The following is a 22472-nucleotide window of genomic DNA, read 5'->3' as shown; positions in this document are numbered from 1 at the left end:
ATCTCATTCATTTTTGCCCTAATTTGAAGATTTGCTCCATCACTGGGAGGTGTAGTTGCCCCCCCCCCCCCCCTGCCCCCTGTGCCGTTCGCTTATAATATAATATCTGCAAAAGTAACGTCACATGTAAGGTTACATTATATTCATTTTCAAATGTTTGAATATATGATTTGAAAAATGTGAGAAAGTCCATTTGCTTTGCACACATCATCTGTGGTGCCTGGGGAATGTTTCTTCTCATTGACCAGGAGGAACTTGGAACTTGGATAGGGTTTTACCGTGCTCATATACCTTTATGGTTTCGAACACGCCCATCCCGAGTCCGGCCTCCAATATGATCAGGGGTCTGACTCGGGGCAGGAAACCAGGAGGATACAACCATTATAAGTAACAGTTGGGATGCTGCAAGTCAGTACCTCGTGTGACCCCAATGAGCACTGTTCACGGACACACACGTATCTCCTCTATATGGAATTAATAAGGTGGTTAATAGTCATAAAGACCATTGGAATCTGAGGTCATATCTTCACAATCTAAAATTTGAATAAAGTCAATGAGTGATGAAAGCAGGTATTTTTCAGGAATAAATATTGTAATGGCAATATCTACACTCCATTTGAAGCCCATCACAGCCCACGTACATGACCCAATCCATAGCACATGCACAGCACCATTGAGGCAAAAGTGGTTTTGCATGTGCCATTGGTCACGTGACTACAATAGCACACGTTTTCATCATTACTTGCTCAAAGTAGTCTGACACAACAAAAATACACATTAAAACGATATTTGTTATGACATGTTTCGATGCCACGCCGTCGGCATGTTGTATGTGGGAACAGTAGCTGACATTGCAAGGGTGTTAGATTGCAGTCGACGGGCAATTTATGATCTGCGGAAATGAGTACAACAAACGGGCACCACAGCTGATCGCCCCCAACCGGGTAGACCACATGTGATGTCATAGGCAGATAACCATCATGTTGTGTTATGTCACCTCCGCAACCGATTCATGATAGCTACAGCAACCAGTAATGAACTTTTAAGACGTCGGGTGTCCGCACAAATGATCCGAAATCGGCTGCGAACCCATATGTTGGACGCACAACACCCATATGTTGGACCTATTTTGACCCAATTTCATTGACGTCAACATCAACTGTGGGCACAATGCCACATGGACTCAGAGGGAATGTAATAGAGTCATGTTTAGTGATGAATCAAGATTCACACTGCAATTTGCTGATGGCAGGCAGAGGGTTTGGAGACGATATGGTGAACGTCATGCTCAGTGTTGTGTCAGTGAAGTTTACAGATTCAGAGGCGGAAGTGTAATGGTTTGGGGTGCTTTCTGTGGAAATGGATGTTCTCGACTTCTTGTCATCCATGGCAACCTCAACGCTGCTGCATACCATGACCAGGTACTGGCCCAGGAACTTGTGCTCTTCATGGCAGCTCATAGTCCAGGCCTGATCTTTCAGCATGACAATGCCAGACCCCACACAGCCATCTTGACATGGGATTACCTGAGGAACGCGGGCATCAATGTCATGGATTGGCCTTCAAGTTTGCCCGACCTGAATCCCATTGAGCACGTCTGGATGTGCTGGGAAGACACCTGCCCACTTTCAAGAACCCTCCATAGACTTTGCAGGAACTTGGTGACTCATTAGTGGAACAATTGCGCTGTATCCCCAATGCAGTCATTACATGCATTAGGCAGTCAATGAGGAGGCATTGCCTTGCAGTTGTGGGTACACATGGAGGGCATACACGCTACTGAATCTGTGATTTCATCAGACGACCCTGCTTGCGAATTACCATTTTGACTGTTTGTGGTTTTTGATGAATGCTGATGTTAGATTGCGAATTTCACAAATTCCGCGATGCCGATTGCAGCTTAACAATATAGATTGCGAACGAGAACAGTGTCATCCAAGTTTGTTACAATGTTATTTATGAATTTCATTTAAGTGGGATACTAAATTCTCAGGTGGGATACCAGATTTTGAAATGTTAGTATCAAACTGGGATACTGCCACAATTTTTTAATCTCGAACACTGACCAGACCCAACAAATTTCCGTTTTTCATAAGTTCAAGGACCATACTTTTCCAAAAATGGGTATACAACACCATGAAATTCAACTTGATCTGCAACAGTACTTGATAAAGCTATACAAAAAATTTCTGATCAGTATCTTTAGGCATTGTGGAAATAATGTCAAAAAAACTATGTGTGACAGACAGATGGACAGACAGAAGGACAGAGATGAAACCTATAGTTCCCTCTGGTTGGACTGGTAGGGAAATAATAAGTTAAAGTTACAGTTTGTTTTGTTTTAACAGCACCACTGGAGCACATTGATTAATTAATCATCGTCTATTGGATGTCGAACATTTGGTAATTCTGACTCATAGTCATAAGATGCAACCCACTACATTTTTCCTAATATAGCAAGGGATCTTTTGTATGCACTTTCCCACAGACAGGAAAGCACATACCACGGCCTTTGCCCAGTTGTGGTGCACTAGTTGAAATACGAAAAAAACCAATCAGCTGAATGGTGGTTCGATCCTGTGACACAAGCACCTCAAGCGAGCACTCAACCGACTGAGCTAAGGAAATAATAAACAAAATTCATGAAATTGTTTATCCATCTACAATGCAAGTTACCCCAAAATTTGGTCATAACTGGTCAAGTAGTTTTTATAGAAAAATTGTGAATAGTTTAAGAACAGCACACTTCATACGACGACAGATGAAAACATCACAATACAAACCACAATTGATCAAAAGCTACATGTAGGTCATGTAGTTTTTGTTTAAATAAGATTTTGTGGAGAATGAAATACCATTCTCAACTTTCTTGACATGTGATAACCTATATGTAGCTCCTTGCATAACCTGAACAATAATTCTCGACGTATTTTGATGCCTGGATGCAGATTTTAGCAATTTATTGTCAGTCAGCTCAAGAAGATCTTTTACAGCTCCAACAAAATTTGTCCTGTTATCCAACATCTTTTCTGGAACACCACGTTGACTTGTCATCTGATATGAAGCAATCAGAAATAAATCTGTATCTAATCTATTACATTTTAAGATGTACACCTCTCGATGACAAACATGTAAATAAACACTGATATTGCTTTTCTCTATGTGTACCTCTTCCTTGAACTGTGATAAATGGTTCAGCAACACAACTAGACTACATATGCATTTCATACTGTGATAGGAAATGTTTTATTTAACAACACACTCAACACTTTTTATTGGCAGTTATATGGCATCGGACATATGGTTAAGAACCACACAAATATTAAGAGAGGAAACCTGCTGTCACCACTTCAAGGGCTACTCTTCTTTGATTTGCAGCATGGGATTTTGTATATGCATAAACAGGATAGCACATACCACAGCCTTTGATATACCAGTCATGGTGCACTGGCTGGAATGAAAAATAACCCAATGTGCCCACCAACTGGGATCGATCACAGACCGACCACACATCAAGCAAAAACTTTACCACTGGGTTGATTACTGTGGAATGCTAAAACCTGTAAATACAGAAATACTTACTTCTACAAAAAAGCTCTCATCAGTCTGGTTTTTATGCTCATCTATCATTTGTATTCTCAGTGACATCATTACAGCAAAAATCTTTTGGAGCAAGTCTTCAGCATGAACTGGCCCATCTGGATCTTTCAGAGATTGAATTATTTCATCAGAAGAAGGAAGGAAATGCTCTGCTGCTTTCCTTGTGTCACTTTTGTATTTTTCTTTAGTGTTTTTGAAAACCTTTTTTATTTTTTCAAACCAATCTGTGCTTGGCTTAGGGTGGTAAACAAAGCCATCATATTGATGCCATATATCTGAAAAACATTTCAAGAACTGATGTCAACAAGTATTAACATATAATTTCACGTAAGAGAAAACTAAAGCATGCACATTATGTCTCACATATCACTTATCAGCCATAAAGTTAAATAAATTCATTTTCAATGGAGTAATTGACATGAAGCAAAACAAAATGTGTAATAAAACAGAATTTTAACTACTCAAAATGTTAAATGTACAGTGTTTGATTTTTTTTCGCTGATGTGATTAAAAAGAAAATTTCTTTCTTATTTTGATGTTTATTGTTCCACGGTCATGATTCAAGATAAAGACATACAAATACCACCATCAGGTTAGTACATATCATAGGGCTTATAATTAGCATGCACTTTCAGAGCTGTCTGTTAAGAGTTATTTCATCCAAAGATTAAATATTTAAAAATCTTAATAGTTTACATGTACATTAACCATTTGTGAACAGAATGACTATTTAATATAACAGATATAAAAAAAATAAGTTGTGAAATGCACACAATGTGACTTACTGTGTTATTGGTCATACAGCTACCAGAAATGAAACCTCACCAGAACCACAACCATAATTATCCACATGAAATCGTATAAACCAGGGCATAATATTTCATGAGAACCGTTGTTCTGTTCACTTGTTGGTTACGCAACATTACAATCACGAGAACCGCCAATCGGTTACATGGCAAACAATTACATACTAAAATTAAAAGTACCATATATTAGTAATGAAAGTGACAATCAGTTTATGTTTTTGAACCACCAATGTAGCACAGAACCATAGTTAAAGTGTTTTAGGATTAGGTAGGCCTAAGTCATCAGTTACGAGAACTATATTTATGTAACTAAACAATTGGTTACCTAAGTAAACTGAACTTGAACTGACTTCCGGTTACCTAAGATTTTGAAATATTGCCCCTTCAAACCACATAAAACATGAATAGATTAGACAATAATCTAGCAGGGTTTCTGCCAGAGTCATTCATTCATTCATTTCAACATATTTTCGTGCTTATATCCAATTAAGGTTCAGGCACGCTGTCCTGGGCACAGAGCCTTATGTTCAATGGCTTAACCATGACACCACCGAAGAATAGTTTTATAATCATTCAAAGCCAACATTAATCATACAGTAAAAAGGAAAATCTGTAAACAATTTTGTGTATGGCGCCATACCCAAATGATATTTTTGGGGATGGTATTTTACACGTTTTACCCTCTGGCAGAAACCCTGCCTATACAGAGCTCGACATTAGATGTAGTGGAGCAGATAACAACAATTTTACGGTGAAATCATGCAAATGATGATATAAATTTGGCATGCTTAACAAATCTGCCCGATGGGCCATTTGAAAAATCCAAGATGGCAGCCATTTTTTAAGATGGCCACCAAATTGTTCTGCTAAATGCATGCACGTGGATGATCTGAATAATCTTGGCATAGTTTTGTATGTTTTCATGCATGCTGGATTAATTTATTATAGTTTCGAAAGCCTCAAGTTAATATATGTTTCTCAGTTTTAGTCAATATAAAGTGTTTTTTAAAATTATTATTATTATTATTGTTATTATTCGACTACCTTGCTTGTAATATTGTAGACAGCAATAACAACTAGTGCATGGACTGGGCTAAATATTTGTGTGAATCTCCGAATCCGATTCGCACCAGGATTTGCACAAGCATAAAACATCTGAATCTATTTGGATTCACATGGAATATTTCCACAAATGTATTAAATTGAATAATCAGTGAGTAAAAAGTTACCGAATTAAATAAATAAATAAATAAATAAATAAATAGTCTGGTTATCAAGCTTCCTTTTAAACTGGCTTCAAAAGCGTTGTATACATTTGAATCCGTGCATGTTCGAAACATAGTGGTTTATCAAGACTAGTATGGCCTGAAGCCAAGCGGTGGTTGGCCCATTTCTATGAAACTAATTAAAAACAAAGAGAACCGAAAGGAACATGTTTGTTCCGTTCTTACATAACAACAAAGACAGTAATTTAGTGTGCCAAATTTAGTAATACATCAAACATTTCTAGGTTAGTTCGCTGATATTATGTTCCTAATCTTGAATTACCTGCTCTTTTTAATTAATAAATATTTTTGTCAGTTGCAGAAATGTACTTCAGTAATATCCATACAAACATTAAGCAAAATACATCAGCAAAAGTATCCCATGCGCTGTTTACGAATAAGGAATCTTCGAAAAGTAACCTGGGGCTGCATTCAGCCAGACCAAGTGGAAAAACATCTGCATGACTGGTTTATGTGCTTCACAGTAAACCAAATGGCCACGTTGGGAACCAATCAAATAGTTTGCGAATGTTAGCCAAATGTTTGCTGGCTGAACTTGGGGCTGGTAAGAAACCTAAAAAACTGACTGTAAAGAAAAAATGGAACCAACAACTAAAAACACTGTTCGTAAAAAAACCACTTTTTTTTCTTTAAAATTGGATACACTGTTACTGACAAATTGGTCATTCTTTCCAGTAAATAGTAAGGGTTGTTTTATATACACTAATCCATATACAGTTAGTAGCATATGACACAGAATTCTATATACTAACACTTCTCTTAAAATGTTTAGAATTGGAGGATTCACGTGGACTGCTTCCGTGAAAAAAGCCAAATTTTTAGCCCTGATGGGGTGTAGGGGCTTGGTGGTAGAGGAAGTACCTTTGTTTCAGCAGTAAGCTGCATCCTTGGGATGGACTTCTGGCACTGGTCCTCATCACTAGCCCGACTCTCACCTATGATTCCAAGATGTTGCCAGTGCATGGCAACAGCCACACCTGGGTAAACCGTGTTGACTTATGGGCTAAACTAGGCGAGAGTAGCATACAATGAGTCTGTATGTGATGAAGTATGTCAAGCTAAACATTTAAAAGTGCATGAAGACAATGAATTAGATCTGTTTGTTTCATTAAGCCATTTTCTTAAAGGAGTAAATATTGGGCATTACCAAGGCACACTGGCGACATCACTGCTGTGGAACTCATACTGTTAAGAGCACTTAGTGTCCCAAATGTTGTCTAACCAACCCCAGATCAGTAAGGTAGCCATACCTGAATTGACAGAATGTGCCAGTGTGGGAAAGCCGAACCAAGAATAATGGAGTTTTAGTTATCTGGATGGTCTACATATCCCACGGGACTTGAATGACACCAAATGAACAATTGGGCTAGGTGTAGGGCAAAATGCATGAACCTAGCTGCATCCCATACAGGAAAGTGCCCATAATACAGGGTGGTAAAAGGATAAACACTCAGTATCTCATACAACAGAATTCTAGAAGTCTCAGCCCAGTTAGGAGAAGCAGTTGTAGCTCAGTACGTGGAAGATCGAGTTGTCTGTCCACCAGTTTTGAAAAAGCAGTTGTTCAACTTCTGCTGTTGATAACACTGACCCTAACCCAACTGCTACTACAGCTAAAACATCCTTCCATGGCACCAGTGTGTCCCTCTTCCAGCATCCGAGACAACAACATTCTGGTGAAGAATGTCAGCCACACAAATTCAAGGCAGATGTTGTGGTTAAGAAAGTTCCAGAACTTCCTGAGGCTTACACCAACATCCGACCAGCTTATCTTACGAAGAAACCCAATCCTCCCACAACAGTCATTCTCATCATCTAAGTCAGTCTAGTTACATGTGAAGCATGAGTACACCTTGTTGGGAGAAGTGAGCCTCACTGAGAGTGGCCTTCATACAGAAATGGCTGATTTGAGATCAGCAGGAACACTACTAGAAGACAGTGGCTGGACTTGTGCCCCTGTTGAAGCTAGTATGGCCTCAACTGGTACAGCAGCATCTTTCCTAACTGCATCAAATGTCACTCGAACAAGACAGGCTCATCAGATCACAGCATGCAGCCTGATGAAAGAAGCATATCAAAACTACTGTTATGAGGAGTCTGGAACATCAACTTCGACCTTTAAAGACTGGTGTGATCAATGGAGGTTTGAGAGTCCACAGTTCCTGTTCTGGCACTGGGTGTTGGATATGGAGCCTGTCATCTTCTCACTTATCCACTCATTCAGGAAAGGTGACTTTGAACTGTACAATGAAACATACTCAGAACTGATCCCCTACTTGTTTGCAAACAATAATGTCAACTATGCACAATGGCTATCAGTTCACTTTAGAGACATGATGTCCCTTAGCCAAAAACATCTGGAAGTAGCAAGAGAGTTTCATAAGGGGACCTTCATTGTTCACAAGTCCACACAAGAGTTTTCTGCATTGGCCATAGATCAAGCCCATGAACAAAACAATGCAGTCATCAAAGATGATGGAGGAGCTATTGGGTTAACTAAGGACCCACAAGCACTTCGAAGGTGGATGGTGGCTGGACCTGAAGTGAGTTATCTAGTCGCTATATGAAGCCATGTCAGGTATGGAAATGCAGAGCAGACATGGTGCATCCAGAGGTTTTTCCTTGAGAAGGTGGAAGCATTGTTCAAAGTATTAAAGGAGATGGGAAATCCTTTCCAAGAAGAGTCAGCAGACCTACTGCTGCTACACACAAAAAACTAGCAATGTAATGGTTGGTACATATCACCAGAGAGGCAGAGAATAGTTTTAATCATTCGTGAAGGACATGCAAAGTGAAGGAAAGTGTGCATTCTATCATCCAATTAGGAAGAACATGATCTTTTTCATCATAGAAAAGCAGACTTCCAGCAGTTGCAAGGAAAAGGTGACAACTGTTCATCTCCTGCCAGAACAGACAATGTGACTTGCAAGAATTCTTCAAGCATGAGAACCAGTCAGCAACTGCCTCTCTCAGTGACAACAGCAAACTTCACACGTGACAGAAGTCGCAGCTAGTTGAAATTCTTCAAGCACAGGTGACTATGCCAGAGAGAACCAGAGAGAAACACTATCATCATCGATTGTTCAGCCCGTATCAATGCCTTTCGTTCACAAAGGCCAAAGACATTTGATGATTATGCCAGAAAAGACATCTTTCCAAAAGTGGAATCTTATGGCACCAAATATGAACGGGTGGATATAGTATTTGATGTGTATAAGAAGTTATGTCTGAAGATGGAAACCATATCGAAAAGAGGACAGGGGATCAGGAGAAGAGTTACAGGAACTAGCAAAACCCCAATGAACTGGAGGAGCATTCTACGAGATGAGAACAACAAGACTGAGCCATTTCATTTTCTTGCAGACAAAATGTGTTAAGTTCAATCAAGCAGCATGATCATTGTGACAAAAGAAGAAGATGTCGTCAGCAACAAGAGGAAATCCCTAGCTGTTGTGGCTCCATGTTGCCATGAGGAAGCAGATACTGGAATATTTGTAAATGCCAGATATGCAATGACTGATGGAAGCAAGTCTCTCATCATCAAAGCCAATGACACCGATGTTGTCATTATAGCAGTATCTGTACTTCCATCCCTGCAGAAGCTTGGTCTTGAGGACATGTGGACTGCCTTTGGCCATGGAGGCAGTACTCAATGGATACCAGTTCATGAGGTAGTTTCTGCAATAGGGTCTGTCAAAGCCAGTGGGATCCTATACTTCCATGCCTTCACTAGATGCCGCATCGTGTCTGCTTTCCGTGGAAAGAGAAAGAAATTTGTATGGTTGACATGGGGTGTTTGTGATGAGATTTCCGCAACCTTCACTAAACTTAGCCACGGTCCAACAGAGGTTTCTGACGATGATCTACAGAAGCTGGAAAAGTTTGTTATCCTCATGTATGACATATCTAGTGTAGCCACTGGTGTGGATGAGGCAAGGTTGGATCTCTTTGCCTGCATGCAGAAATCATACGATGCAATCTCACCAACCAGAGTTGCCTTAAAGGAACATACAAAGCGTGTAACCTACCAGGCTGAGATCATCTGGGTTCAGGCTACTATCTCCAACCCGGTGAGCTGCAGCCCTGCTGATTGGGGATGGATGCAGAAAAGAGACATGGCAGACATGTTGGACAACCATTTCGCTGATTGCAGCAAGCTGCCAGGAACTTTCCAAGTGATTGTGTAACAAAGACTGTAACAAGAGATGCAAATGCTTTAGCTCAGGGCTTTCCTGCACGGCACTTTGTGAGTGCCTGTGTAAGCAGTAGAAACATTGGATGTGACAACAAGCAACTACTGTGTTTAATTTTGTTAATATTGAAATTACTTGAATACTATTTGTTATTGTAGTCACATGTTACTCAGTAGGCATTCAGTATGAGGACAATCAATAGCAAACTACATTAATACAAAACATTTGTGTTAAATAATTTTGAGTAATAGGTATAGCAGTTTTGTTATTATTTTATTCTGTCCAGATTTATTTTTAATGTTGTGTTAGTTTGACTGAAACCGTCATTAAAAATGTTTTATTTATTTAAAGTGTGATTTTTGTTAATATTTTCAATTAAATTGTCATTTTATGTTAGCAAGAATATTGTAAGGCTGTTGAAACTAGACAAAAATAATGTAGCATTCTTAAAACAAACAAATTGTCACCAAGATAATTCAGATGAATCTAATACATGCATTTCTATGAAAAATGCCATTTTCGGCAGGTCATCAGGCAGATTTGTTAAGAATATCCTTAAGAATCATTATGCAAAATTGCGTGCTTGTATCACAATTTGCAAGATTTTTCTGCTATCTGCCCCACTAATGGCTGCTTTCCTGCTTTTGTGTCATATATAAATAATGTACTGATCACACTCAGACAGTACACATAAAAAGTGTAGTACCAGGGTATCTTATATTTTATCTATCTGCAAAAAAAATAGGGTGTCAATATTGTAAAAAAAACCAAAATAGTTGCACTGGTTTCAACTTCTTGGGTACATGCTTGCATAAAATCTATTGTACACTAAAACTATATTAATTTATTGAAATAATTAATAGTATTTGTACAAATAAACAGTGTTAGATATTATAAAGATTACAAAGAGCTTTTGCAGATTTGGGATGTGTTTCTACATGTACTTTAAATGTACATACAGAAGTAGAGCTATAGGACTTTTAACCATATTTTAATATTACTGGTTGCCATTAAATCTACAATCTAACCAATTTTAATGATAAATTTCCAGCATACTATGAAATAATTGGCATAATTTATGGCCAAGGGTTTCTTCGTTTTTTAATTTTAAATGGTTTTTCTCCCACAAAGTATTAAGAAAACCCCAGCTGAAAGTTGTTTTAAGTCACTAATTACTATTAATATTAGCTTTGGATGATTTCTACTTTTAAGCCTCAAATACAAGTTGCTCAGAAGTTGTTTAGGCTAAACAGCATCAGCGATGAAAACCTGAAGTCTGAGCTATGCCTATGAATCATACAGCATCAAATGCAAATAGCACACATACATACATACACACACACACGCACACGCACACGCACACGCACACACACATATACTGACACACAATGAAAACGCAAAACATATTTTTCAGTATTTTGTTGTGATTAATGAAAAATATATTTATTGGACTTAAAATAACAATTTATGAGAGGAAGACATTGATTGGTACTTTTGTCTGGGTTTTAATCCTGGTTTTGTTCTCGTTACACATACAATAGCATAAACTCACAAAATGGTGTGAAATGCGTTCACTACATGCTCAATCATGCTGCATGCAATGCACGTGAAATGTCAGTATGTGGACACATAAAAGTCACATAACGGTGTCATATTCCTCGTCACATTAAGAATGCCACGACTCAGAGAAGAACAAAGGCTGCGAGCGTTGGGCATGGTTCAAGGGGGGACTTCGCAAAGCCAAGTCGCTAGGACCTTCAGAATCCATCCTTCAACTATTGGATGATTTGTTGAACGTCATCAACAGACCGGGAGTGTCCATGATTGACCTCGACCTGGTCAACGTCCCGTTACGACCCCACGACAACATCGGCAGACTTGACGACACCACCTCTGTGACCGGTTCAGAACTGCGATGATGACAGCAAGCAACACGATAGGATGTCATGGAAGGCCTATCCATCCAATGACGGTCATCCATCGACTCAGATGCAGACGCCCGTACAACAGTAACATCATGACACCACGACATCGTGTTGCGAGACTACAGTTTGCTCTCCAGAATGGTAATCATCCACCAGCCTTTTACCAGAGCATTGTTTTCTCAGATGAGTCCCGTTTGTCTGTCTCCTTTGCTGATGGAAGAGCACGTGTGTACAGGAGACTCCATGAACGGTACGTTGACGGATGTGTGAGGGAACGTGATCGGTTTGGCGGTGGTTGTCTGATGGTATGGGGGGCAATCAACTGTGATTTCAGGAGTGATCTCATCATTGTCCACGATGCCCTTACAGCCCAGCGTTATGTTGATGTTATTCTAAGACCATTTCTCCAGCCTCTTTTGCGCCGTCACCGAAGACCAGGAGGTCCCCTTCTGTTTCAACAAGACAATGCCCGTCCACATACTGCAAGAATTACCCAGGCATTCTTGCAACAAGCCGGTATCACCGTTATGAACTGGCCCACTGTTTATCCGGATATGAACCCAAATGAACACATGTGGAACGAGTTAGGACGTCGTGTACGTCACCGCTAGCCACCACCGCGTAATGTCGCTGAGCTTGCACAGGTGTTGCAGGAGGAGTGGAGGAACATTCCTGTGGCTTATTTGAGATGTTTGTGCCAATCCTTTCCCCGTCGTCTTCACACATGCTCACAGGCCAATGGTGGACACACCAGATACTGACCTTGATATTGGGGGGGGGGGGGGGGGTTTGAACTTTTCGATTACGAATACAACTTGATTACTAATGATAAGTGGCCATGTTTCCATGTGAATGTATCTCATGAATACCTAGAGGCACTGATTTTCCATTTCAGATTGTTCCCTTTTCCGTTTCATAATGTTACAAATTCCAGTTTTTTCCGTTTCAGTATTAAACAAATTCTGTTTTTGTTTCACACACACACACACACACACACACACACACACCGCAATTAATTGCTGGTATGTAAATATGCAATGAGGCAAAACATGTCAGTAATTTGTATTTATTTTTGGTTTAAATTTAAACATGAATACACCACGACACAGACTTAGGACATTTTCGGTTTTCTTTACGATATGATCGGGAAAATAATTACAAACGATCACACTATAAACCACTTCCCTTGTATAATTTATTTTGAACAAAGCCTGGCATACAATATGCAATTACTGCATTTCTTTGTGAGATCGGAAATATGGCAATACCGCAAATGTTAAAAATTAATAAGCAAACATAACATAATATATCTTTCACTTGAATAAATATCAGACAATTTTAGCTCACAATGTTCGTTTTTTCCCGTTAAATTGCCGGGAATAAGCGAAGAAAACACGACTGGTAAAACGTCTAGATACTCTACATTAAACATTTGGCATAACATACAAAGGTACTAGTGTCGTAGCGTAACACAGGCAGATGTCGGTGTCCATAGTTTCTAGTTCTAAAAATACATTTTAATTAATCAAATGCACTATTTAAAGTTAAATAATGTTTTGGAAAAAATCGGGAATTCCGTTTCAGATAGGTGTTTCTGTGATTCCGTCCGCGATACCGCGATCGCGGAAAATCAGTGCCTCTAAATACCAGTCATTAATATCACATTACATTATCCATCAATTCATTAATAGTTTGTCGTTATTTGCAATAAAAAGTTGTTTTTGCATTTTTATTGTGTGTCAGTATATATATCTTACATAGTGAATACAAAACCAGATACCTTTAGATCTCTGTGACACTGGTAACTTTAAAATTCGATTTGGATCAGCTTTCCGAGTCCTGCTTTTCATAAAATGAACACGTTCATACATGCATTCAGCATCAGCATCATGCTTGTCCACAAAGATGTACTTGTACTCAAAAGTTCCATTACGCATTTTTACTGACAAACTATATTCCTGGCAGTCTCTATTTTCACTGAAAAAAGAAAGAAGAAATGTGGACACTTTACTATGAATAAAACTCAGTTTGCGAAATTGGCACCCGAGACACCGAGGTTGAAAATGCCCAGTACAAAGTAATGTGTATATGTAGGTATTAATGCCAACATCAGAAAAGTGTTTTTTTAAATTAACTATTTATTTATATTTTTCTCTTTTTTATTATGTGAATAATGAAAACACCTAGGAATAAGGCTACATGTATTTACCCACAGCACTTTTAACAGGTACAATTAACCAGTCTTTATAAAGATAACCTTTATTGCTTCATTGTAAAGACATAGAAATTTATTTTAATAACAATTTACCTGACTGCAAAAAAGTTTTAATTAATAAAATTGATCTTGACCATGACCTTGAAAAGTAATCATATTTAATATGTGTGTACATGTGTCAGTTTATTTATGTTTTATTTTGTTTTGTTTCTGGGCTCACTCTAGCTTTTTTAAAATTAGCCAATTTCGCGAAAAGTTATTTTTTTCTTTAGCCAAATTTGAAATGTTTTGCCTGAATGATCACATCAAATATTGAATACTATTATTTAAAGTGGGTTCATAAAAGGAAATTAAAGTTACAAATGTCATTTTCCAGGCTTGAAAAAAACAAGGAATTATTTGGGTTATCACAGAAAGTCAAGGAAAAGAAATTTGTTTTTAATTAGTAGCTTATCAGTACATAAACTGTTACATAAGACTTATCAAGATTCTCTGTAAGAGGCTTACTAGTATAATTAACAACTCAGTTACTCAAGACAATTAATACCTAAAGGCTGTATACTGTATCAAGCAGTGCATATTCTGTTGTATATATCCTGTTGTAAATCAACTTGTCCTATATACTTATTAAATATGTTAATCTATGCTGTTGTGGAATGGACCGAGTGTAAAGAAGGTTATGTTCTGTGAAGTCAACACTAATTTTGCATAGGTCTGTATTTGGTTATGTCCAAGGCCTGGAAATAATTTTTGTTTTGGTGGTGCCTGTCAAATGATCCATGGGGTATATCTATTAACTGGTTACTGTTCTCTTTTATTAATCATATAGTTACACAGTACAGTAAAAAGAAAAAAAAGCCTAAACCGTATATTCATTGGCCAACTTGAGCCCAAGTAAAAAAACAAAATCTGTTTACCATGGTTATTCAGTTTACAGGACTTTGAATTGAGCTAAGAGCATTTGTTGTATGCAGCTGTTCTATATTAAATATAGAAAAAAGTTTTACAAAACCCCCAAAACCCAAACTAATTAAACAAATTAAAAAAATGATTTCACAAAAAATAATTTCTCCTGGACCAGATGCTTATTTACAGGCATTTGCAGAGCTGTGAATATAGGTCATATGCGTGGGTCATTTGTCATACAATTAATTAGTTTAGTGAAAACGTGATTATAATTAGCTGCACATCCACTTTATTTTGCGACACCGTAGGCCTAACATATATTACATACATGTATTTGACGGATATTAACAACCTAGTCCTTCCCAGCCTCCATGAACATTGTTTTTTGTATATAATTTCAGTTTGATTTGAAGTAAGAAAAATAAAATAAACATGTTTTGGAAATAACAAAAAACAACAAAAATATTTTTATGTGTAATTTAGAAACCAATCGGCTCTGAAATAAATAACTTGTAGTAAATACCATAGTAAGAGAACAATTAATGTTCCCTGATGGCAAGGTCTATAGATCAACACACTGATACCATACCAGTGCAATATTTAGCTGCCCTGCAACCATAAATAATAAAATAAAATTTAAATTTTCTCAACAAAAATACACCCTTTTATTGTATTTGCAATATTTGACTACAATCAGTCAAAAATGTAATAACCTGAAGATCATATGGAAATGGTGTTTATAATTTTTGTGACCACAAACGTTTGTTGTTTATGTTGCTGTCAGTGATACTTACCTAGCCATTATAGTAGTGATATTTTATTAATATTAATTGTTAATTCTTCTTTTTATTGACCGGAAATTAGCCCCATCCAAATTTTTGACAGCATTTAACAAATTAGACCCATATCCGTAAATAAGCTCACCCCTACTTCGTACACTCATCACAGTAAATAAAACGAAAATGCAAGTTTGCTCAAAGTTCATTTAGAGTGCATACCTCCTGCAGGAACACTCAGTTACACTGTATCTAAACACAAATGAATACTCTTCCAAAAAAGGTAGGGGAACCTGAAATATTAATGTTAATATCAACTATTAGACCGAACATATGTTTTGACCACAGATATTATTTCTGTCAATCTTTTTCATTCTGTTGATCATACAGTTGTTATTGTTTAGTCATTTTTATTGTTTGAATTTGCGATTTACTGATAAAAACCCCATCAACTTTAAAATTTCACTTCCGACCCCAATCCTCTTTCAAGATCTTTGGTGGTCATAAAACCTACTGTAATACTGAACTACCTGTTGTAATGTTTTCCCAATTAATTCACTATTATCATATAACAATTCCCCACAGCTAATATACCTTACAATTTTGGCAATTGTAAATTCTTATTAGAGTTCCCCTACTTTTTGGAAGAGTATAATTAACACCATATATTACCACCAGTGAGATTAAATTATTATTAGCAGTGTGTAACATTATTTTCAATTTCATGTATGGGTGTTTCTTTGATCTCCACAAGCCAAAGTCTGAACTAAAACCAATTTTTATTTCTGAAACCACACAGACACTGTTAATGCTAATTAAACCAGCCTCAGTGGCGGCGTGATTATGCCATTGAACATAAGGCTGGTAGGAACAGGGTTCGCAGCCTGGTACCGTCTCCCACCCAGAACTAACAACTAACCCACTGTCCTGGACAGACAGCCCAGATAGCTGAGAGGTGTGCCCAGGACAGCGTGCTTGAACCTTAATTGGATATAAGCACGAAAAAAACACAAAAACCCCCAACTAATTTGGTAAATACCTTCTTCTGATTGGCTATCAGTTGCAATGACCTAGATTGATAACAATAGTGAGTGTAAGCTGTCTGTGTCAGAACCATAATGTATATACAATAATGCCAGTTTGTTTTTAATTGCTGTTTTAAGTCTTCTATCTTTAAATTTTGGATGTAAATAAACAGCACTGGTAAGCAATTGTAACATAAAAAGTGTGTTTCTGATACTTAGATACTAGTAAAAAAAAAGAAAAAAAGTAATAATAATTATTATTTATTATAATAAATAGAACACTGTAATTAATATATGTGGTACTGAACGTTTTTTGCTTTCTTCCTGGTTTAATTATTATTATTTATTATGATTTTTTTAGGGATTTTTTTTTTTTTTTAAAACAAAACTAGCCCCTTGTCTGGGAATAAGCCCACCCCATGCTAAGCTCAAAATGAGTTGTCTTGGTCCCCTGGGCTTATTTCCGGTCAATTTCGGTAGCGGAAGTGGTCAGGTTCTTCGTAAACGATTACATCTTGAGTGATAAATTGAATTTACACCGACTTTATGAAAACAAAACTTGATTATCGTGTCACACCTGTTCTCAAGAAAATCTTTTTGAAAATTGTGTAAAAGCTGATAGAAAAGGTCTTTAATTAATATGAAGATGTTAGGACTACATTCAGTTACAGCGAAAAATGCAACGTGTGACTAAGTTGGACCAGAACTAATTGTAAACATGACCGTGTTCGTGAAAAATAAAATCGGAAAACAAATATTTGATAAAAAGTCACGTCGGTCGAGTTTCTAGAAACACTGACTAGAAACATCTTTATTGTCAGATTTTGTTTTCACGATACGAGAAATATTTTGTTCGCCAGACAAAATTTCCATTAGCCCATGGCAAACTGGCAATCGGCTGGCGTGAGCCTAGTGTTTATATATTTATATTTACTACAAAAGATGGGTGGTATCCATTTATGGTATATATTGTCCTCAAAACAACCAAAATTCTATTATTCAAACTTATATGAATAATAAATTTGGATTCAGATATTTTTTCTCTAATAAAATAACAAATTGTCAATATGTACAGCATATGAAGTTATTGTGAATAAAAAAAAGCCCTATACAATAAGACTTTTATCTACCATTTTCAAAAACATTTATACAGCGGTCAAAGATATTAGAATGTGATAAAAATCATCTAGCTGCTGAAAGATTGGTATTATGCTAATTATCTATGCATGTGCAATTAATTATTATAACCGTAAAACAGCACTGATAGTGATTGCACTTGGGCAGTTTACCCTAATTTGAAGAATTTGTTTTAGCCTTAATATAAAAATTGTATCGTGTTATCTCCAAAATTAAATGTAAGCTACAGTAGTAGCCAATAATATGGTCATAAGTTCTTTTTTTTTCTTTCTTTTTTTTCACGGAATATCATAAGTCTGGTAAACACCCAACATTGATCAAGACTAACTCAAACTCAATAGATACATGTACATATATTACGAGTGTAGTTTGATCACACTCCATTTTTTTAAAAACTAAAATTGGGCATGCGCATACATGTACATCACAATAATTTGTAATATAAATAAAAGTATAGTGTTATGATGTGTAGCTAAGCCAGCAGAAAATAGGTCCAATAAAATAAAATGGGTGGGTGGGTGGGTGGGTGAGTGAGTGAGTGAGTGAGTGAGTGAGTGAGTGAGTGAGTGAGTGAGTGAGTGAGTGAGTGAGTGAGTGAGTGAGTGAGTGAGTGAATTAATGAATGAATAATAAATGAATGTTAAGCAACACTTCAGCACAAAAATACACATCAGCTGTTAGGTCTTAAACAAAGGTAAATATATGAATATAATATTTACATTAATAATAATTATGTAAAACACAGTGTAGTGTTGTGGGGAAAAATTGAAAACAAGAATTCCAAAATTTTAAAAATGTTTATTACAAATAAAAGACTTTCAAAGACCTAAAGATATTATTTTTAAATTCAAAGACTTACAAGGAATTTAAAGACCACTACAAACCACGTTTTACAGCAACAATACTGAAATGATTATTAAAGCAGTTAAAGAAGCCATTATACACTGATATACAGTTAAACCTTGATAATTCAAACGTCAATCTCTCAAAATTGTCTATCTCTCAAATTAATGTGCCGGTTCCACCTAATGCCTATATAAACTAGCAATAATAGACTTTAAAAATTCAAATACCGACAGCTCAAAAACATTCATCTCTTAAGTAATTTCTTGTTCCATGCAGTATACAGATTTAAGAGAACATGTGTATTAGGTTAATTTTCAAAACTCAAATAGTGTGGAGTGATCAAACTATTGCTGATGGCAGAAGAATGTATTTGGAACATTGCTATTTTTATTTTGTAAAATGGAGTCCTGGTTCAACAAGGTCCTGTAAAAAAAAATAAAAGCCCGAATTGAATATTTCAATATCTATTTGGTAAAAAAGTTTAATAAGTATTTTGCAAAAAGATTTTCTTTTTTTTTCTACTCATATCCATCATAGCATGGAATTACATAGAACACTTTTTAAAACTGGCTTAGTTCATGCTGGTTTACACAGAGTGCTGGTATGGAGAGGCGCCATCAAGTTACAGTACTTGCGAAATATAAATACCAGTGTAAATTTAATGCTAAATTCACCAAACATTTGAACTATGTGCAAGGCTAAGCTATGTTTGTTCTGTTGTTTTAGTAATCGACATAAACCTGAAAGATCACGCCTTGAATTAGCAACTATTTAGTCACAAATGTGACCATAATTTTACACCTGTACCTAAATAAATTGCTTTAGTCACATCATATGACCTGGACTTTCACCATTATTGTACATGGTATTATGGTTTTTTCACTTTCCTTTATGTCATCACACAGGCATACCAAAAGCTGTGCCTTGTGACATGTGGTACTTATACATGTATTACTAAGCGAAAGCTATTAGCAACTGTGCAAGCACGACATTCTGGAAAAAACATAAAGCAAAAACAGATAGGGTGAAAACGTACCAAATTTCTGGAATTCAAACAAGTGTCATAAATAAATATTTATTTTAGCATTGGGCCTAATCCGTGACACAATCTATGGCTATGCTAAAGTGGTCCCCCCAAAAAATTACCAGTGAGGCACATACACACACCGTTATTGCCACATAGACCTCTTAATTGTGATGTGACCAACCATCCCAAAGTTGTTCCTACATTCTGAAAACAAGGTCTTGTATATCTCGCCTATAAGTCAAAATTTTTTATGTGCCCAAATTTATTTTATAACTTGCAGGTCGACTTATAAGTAGGGTACAAACATTTCATCCCAAAAATATTACCGTTTTGAGGATTGATTTTCCAAGGCATCTATTGGGTTGAAGTAAAGGTTTTATACTCAAATACATGTGTATGCCAAGAGCTTGACGCACGCCTATTTTAATCTCTAACTTTTTTTTTTAGCATTCCGAACGGTTTTGGTTATGCGAAAAGGCGTGCGATCTCACTCACCCACTTAGTTAAAATAACAGTCATCACTAATAACAAAAATGTAAACAATACATTACTAACTACCTATTGCCTGAGTTTATTTTGAAATCTGGTCACTGGCATTAATGGTTGTTCAAACAATGTTTTGTCGGTGATTAACTTCATGAATATTACTGAGCTTTCCCTTAAAATAACTTAGACTGATCTCTGCAGTTCACTAGAGCAATAGGGACACACATCATTTGGTACAAAAACCAGTGTACTTTCCAGAGTTATCCTCCTTACATGTATTAATATGGCGGAAAAACATGTGATAAAGTGATTATACATGTACTTTCAGTTTTATCGTAGTGATCTATTGTCAGTGTTTATAAATAAAGTTGTTGTCTAGCTGTGCACAAAACCATGCTTTACAGTGCCATACGGTAACAGTCAAACAGCTTTCACTATCTACTAAGGGAATATTTTGTTTTGATGCTATGTAGTTTGATTGGAATATTGCGATACATGTACAAAACGTGAAAACTGAAGTTTGTAAAATAATTTTCTTTTGTTCAAATATTGTACATTATTGTTCTCATGTGCTGAAAATAAGAAATACTTCAATATTTATAAGTTGTTTTTCATGGGTCGTCACGGGTCAATAAAAAAATAAGTTTTCAGGGCTTGAAATTAGGGACTCGACTTATAACCGAGATCGACTTACAGGCGAAGATATACGGTATAGCAAAAACAGAACCATGCCAAAATGACCCAAATGAAAATGGAACCAAATTGAACAAAATGGAAACTATAGCATTGGCCGACAGAACACCACAATCTATGGCTATATGGCTAAAGTGGTATCCCTCCAAAAAGCACCAGTGAGGTACATGATACGCCTGTTATCACAGGGACCTAGTAATTGTATGTGACACACCACCATCCCAAGTTATTCCTACATGTGAGGTTTGATGGTCTTGTATGCAAGATATGGTTCAGACAAGGATTTACTGTTATGTGCAGTAGACCATGAGAAGTAGGTCAGTGACCTAGTAATAGTATGCGACACACCACCATCCCAAGTTGTTCCTACACGTGAGGTTTGATGGTCCTGAAGGCATCTGTATGCAAAGATATGGTCCGGACAAGGATTAACTGTTATGTGCAGTAGACCATAAAAAGTATGTGACAGTGACTTAGTAATAGTACACGATACACCACCATTCTAAGTTGTTCCTACATGTGAAGTTTCATGGTCCTGTGTATGCATCTGTATGCAAGATATGGTCCAGACATGTGAGGTTTCATGGTCTATATGCAAAAATATTTAACAGACGGACGGACGTACGTACAGACGGATGTATAAAAAATTATGGCTAAAACGGTATCATTACAAGTTGTGAACAATGATATCTTCAATAAAACAACAATCATTTATTTTTTATGTCTATATAGGGGAGATAGAAATATTAGCAGCTAGCTAGAAGACAGTGAAATGCCATCAACTTCACCAATACATTGAAATGCCATTACAGCTGAAAAAAAAGAAGAAGAAAAGGTATGACATTGAGGTGCGTTATAGCCAAATAGGTTCCGTTTTCGCCAACAAAAATGGTGCCATTTTGATAGTGGTTCCGATTTAGCCTAATTCCCAGGAAATATTGCTAAACAAAAGTATATTTTCTATAGGCTGGCAGACCAGTAGAAATTCTGGCGGGCTAGTAAATTTTAGTTGGTTCTGCTCTGGCAGGCTAGTGAAATATTTTCCATTTCTGCATCCCTGGTTCTATTGACCGTTACATACATACGATTACTTGTTTATATATATATATATCTATATACATGCATAGCATTTCTAGCTGTAAGCTATAGTAAAAAATAGCTGTCTCAAGTAAACTTTTAAAAATCCAAGTTGTCCAATTTTGGATCAAAAGCTATTTTTAATATGGAATGTTCATGCATTCCATGTATGCAATACAAGAAATTCTCTGTCCTAAAAAGCACAAATTTAATTATCTTAGAAGAAAATGTAAAGACAGTAAGCATTACCTGTTTCTCTTCATCTTCCATTGACGAGAATTCCACTTGCCTAATACATCTGTTCCAAAAACAATATAAAGGTCTTCTTCATTTGGATCATGCTTTCGAATATCTGAGATTATCACATGAAACATAACTTCCACTTCTTCTGCCTGAGATTGAGACCTTAAAATAAAATAAAAATTAGATCATAATTACATGTATATTGCATCTCAAAACACACTACAATGAACT

The 22472-nt window shown here is 36.7% G+C and overlaps 1 protein-coding gene across 1 annotated transcript in view; it reads right to left on the bottom strand.

Moving 5' to 3' along the window:
- The window catches only part of LOC121372380, a 119105-nt gene that overhangs the window by 75700 nt on the left and 20933 nt on the right, over positions 1-22472 (bottom strand). Inside the window, exons 6-8 of the mRNA XM_041498684.1 lie at positions 22248-22403; positions 13591-13787; positions 3583-3875 (exon numbers count right to left, since the gene is read on the bottom strand). Of these exons, the coding sequence (XP_041354618.1) occupies positions 3583-3875; positions 13591-13787; positions 22248-22403 (646 nt within the window). The remainder of the gene's footprint in view (positions 1-3582; positions 3876-13590; positions 13788-22247; positions 22404-22472) is intronic.

The sequence above is a fragment of the Gigantopelta aegis genome, chromosome 4 (assembly GCF_016097555.1).
Source record: "Gigantopelta aegis isolate Gae_Host chromosome 4, Gae_host_genome, whole genome shotgun sequence".
Lineage (NCBI taxonomy): Eukaryota > Metazoa > Mollusca > Gastropoda > Neomphalida > Peltospiridae > Gigantopelta > Gigantopelta aegis.
Note: the sequence above shows the minus strand (reverse complement) of the source record. Positions and strands in the feature narration are given on the sequence as shown.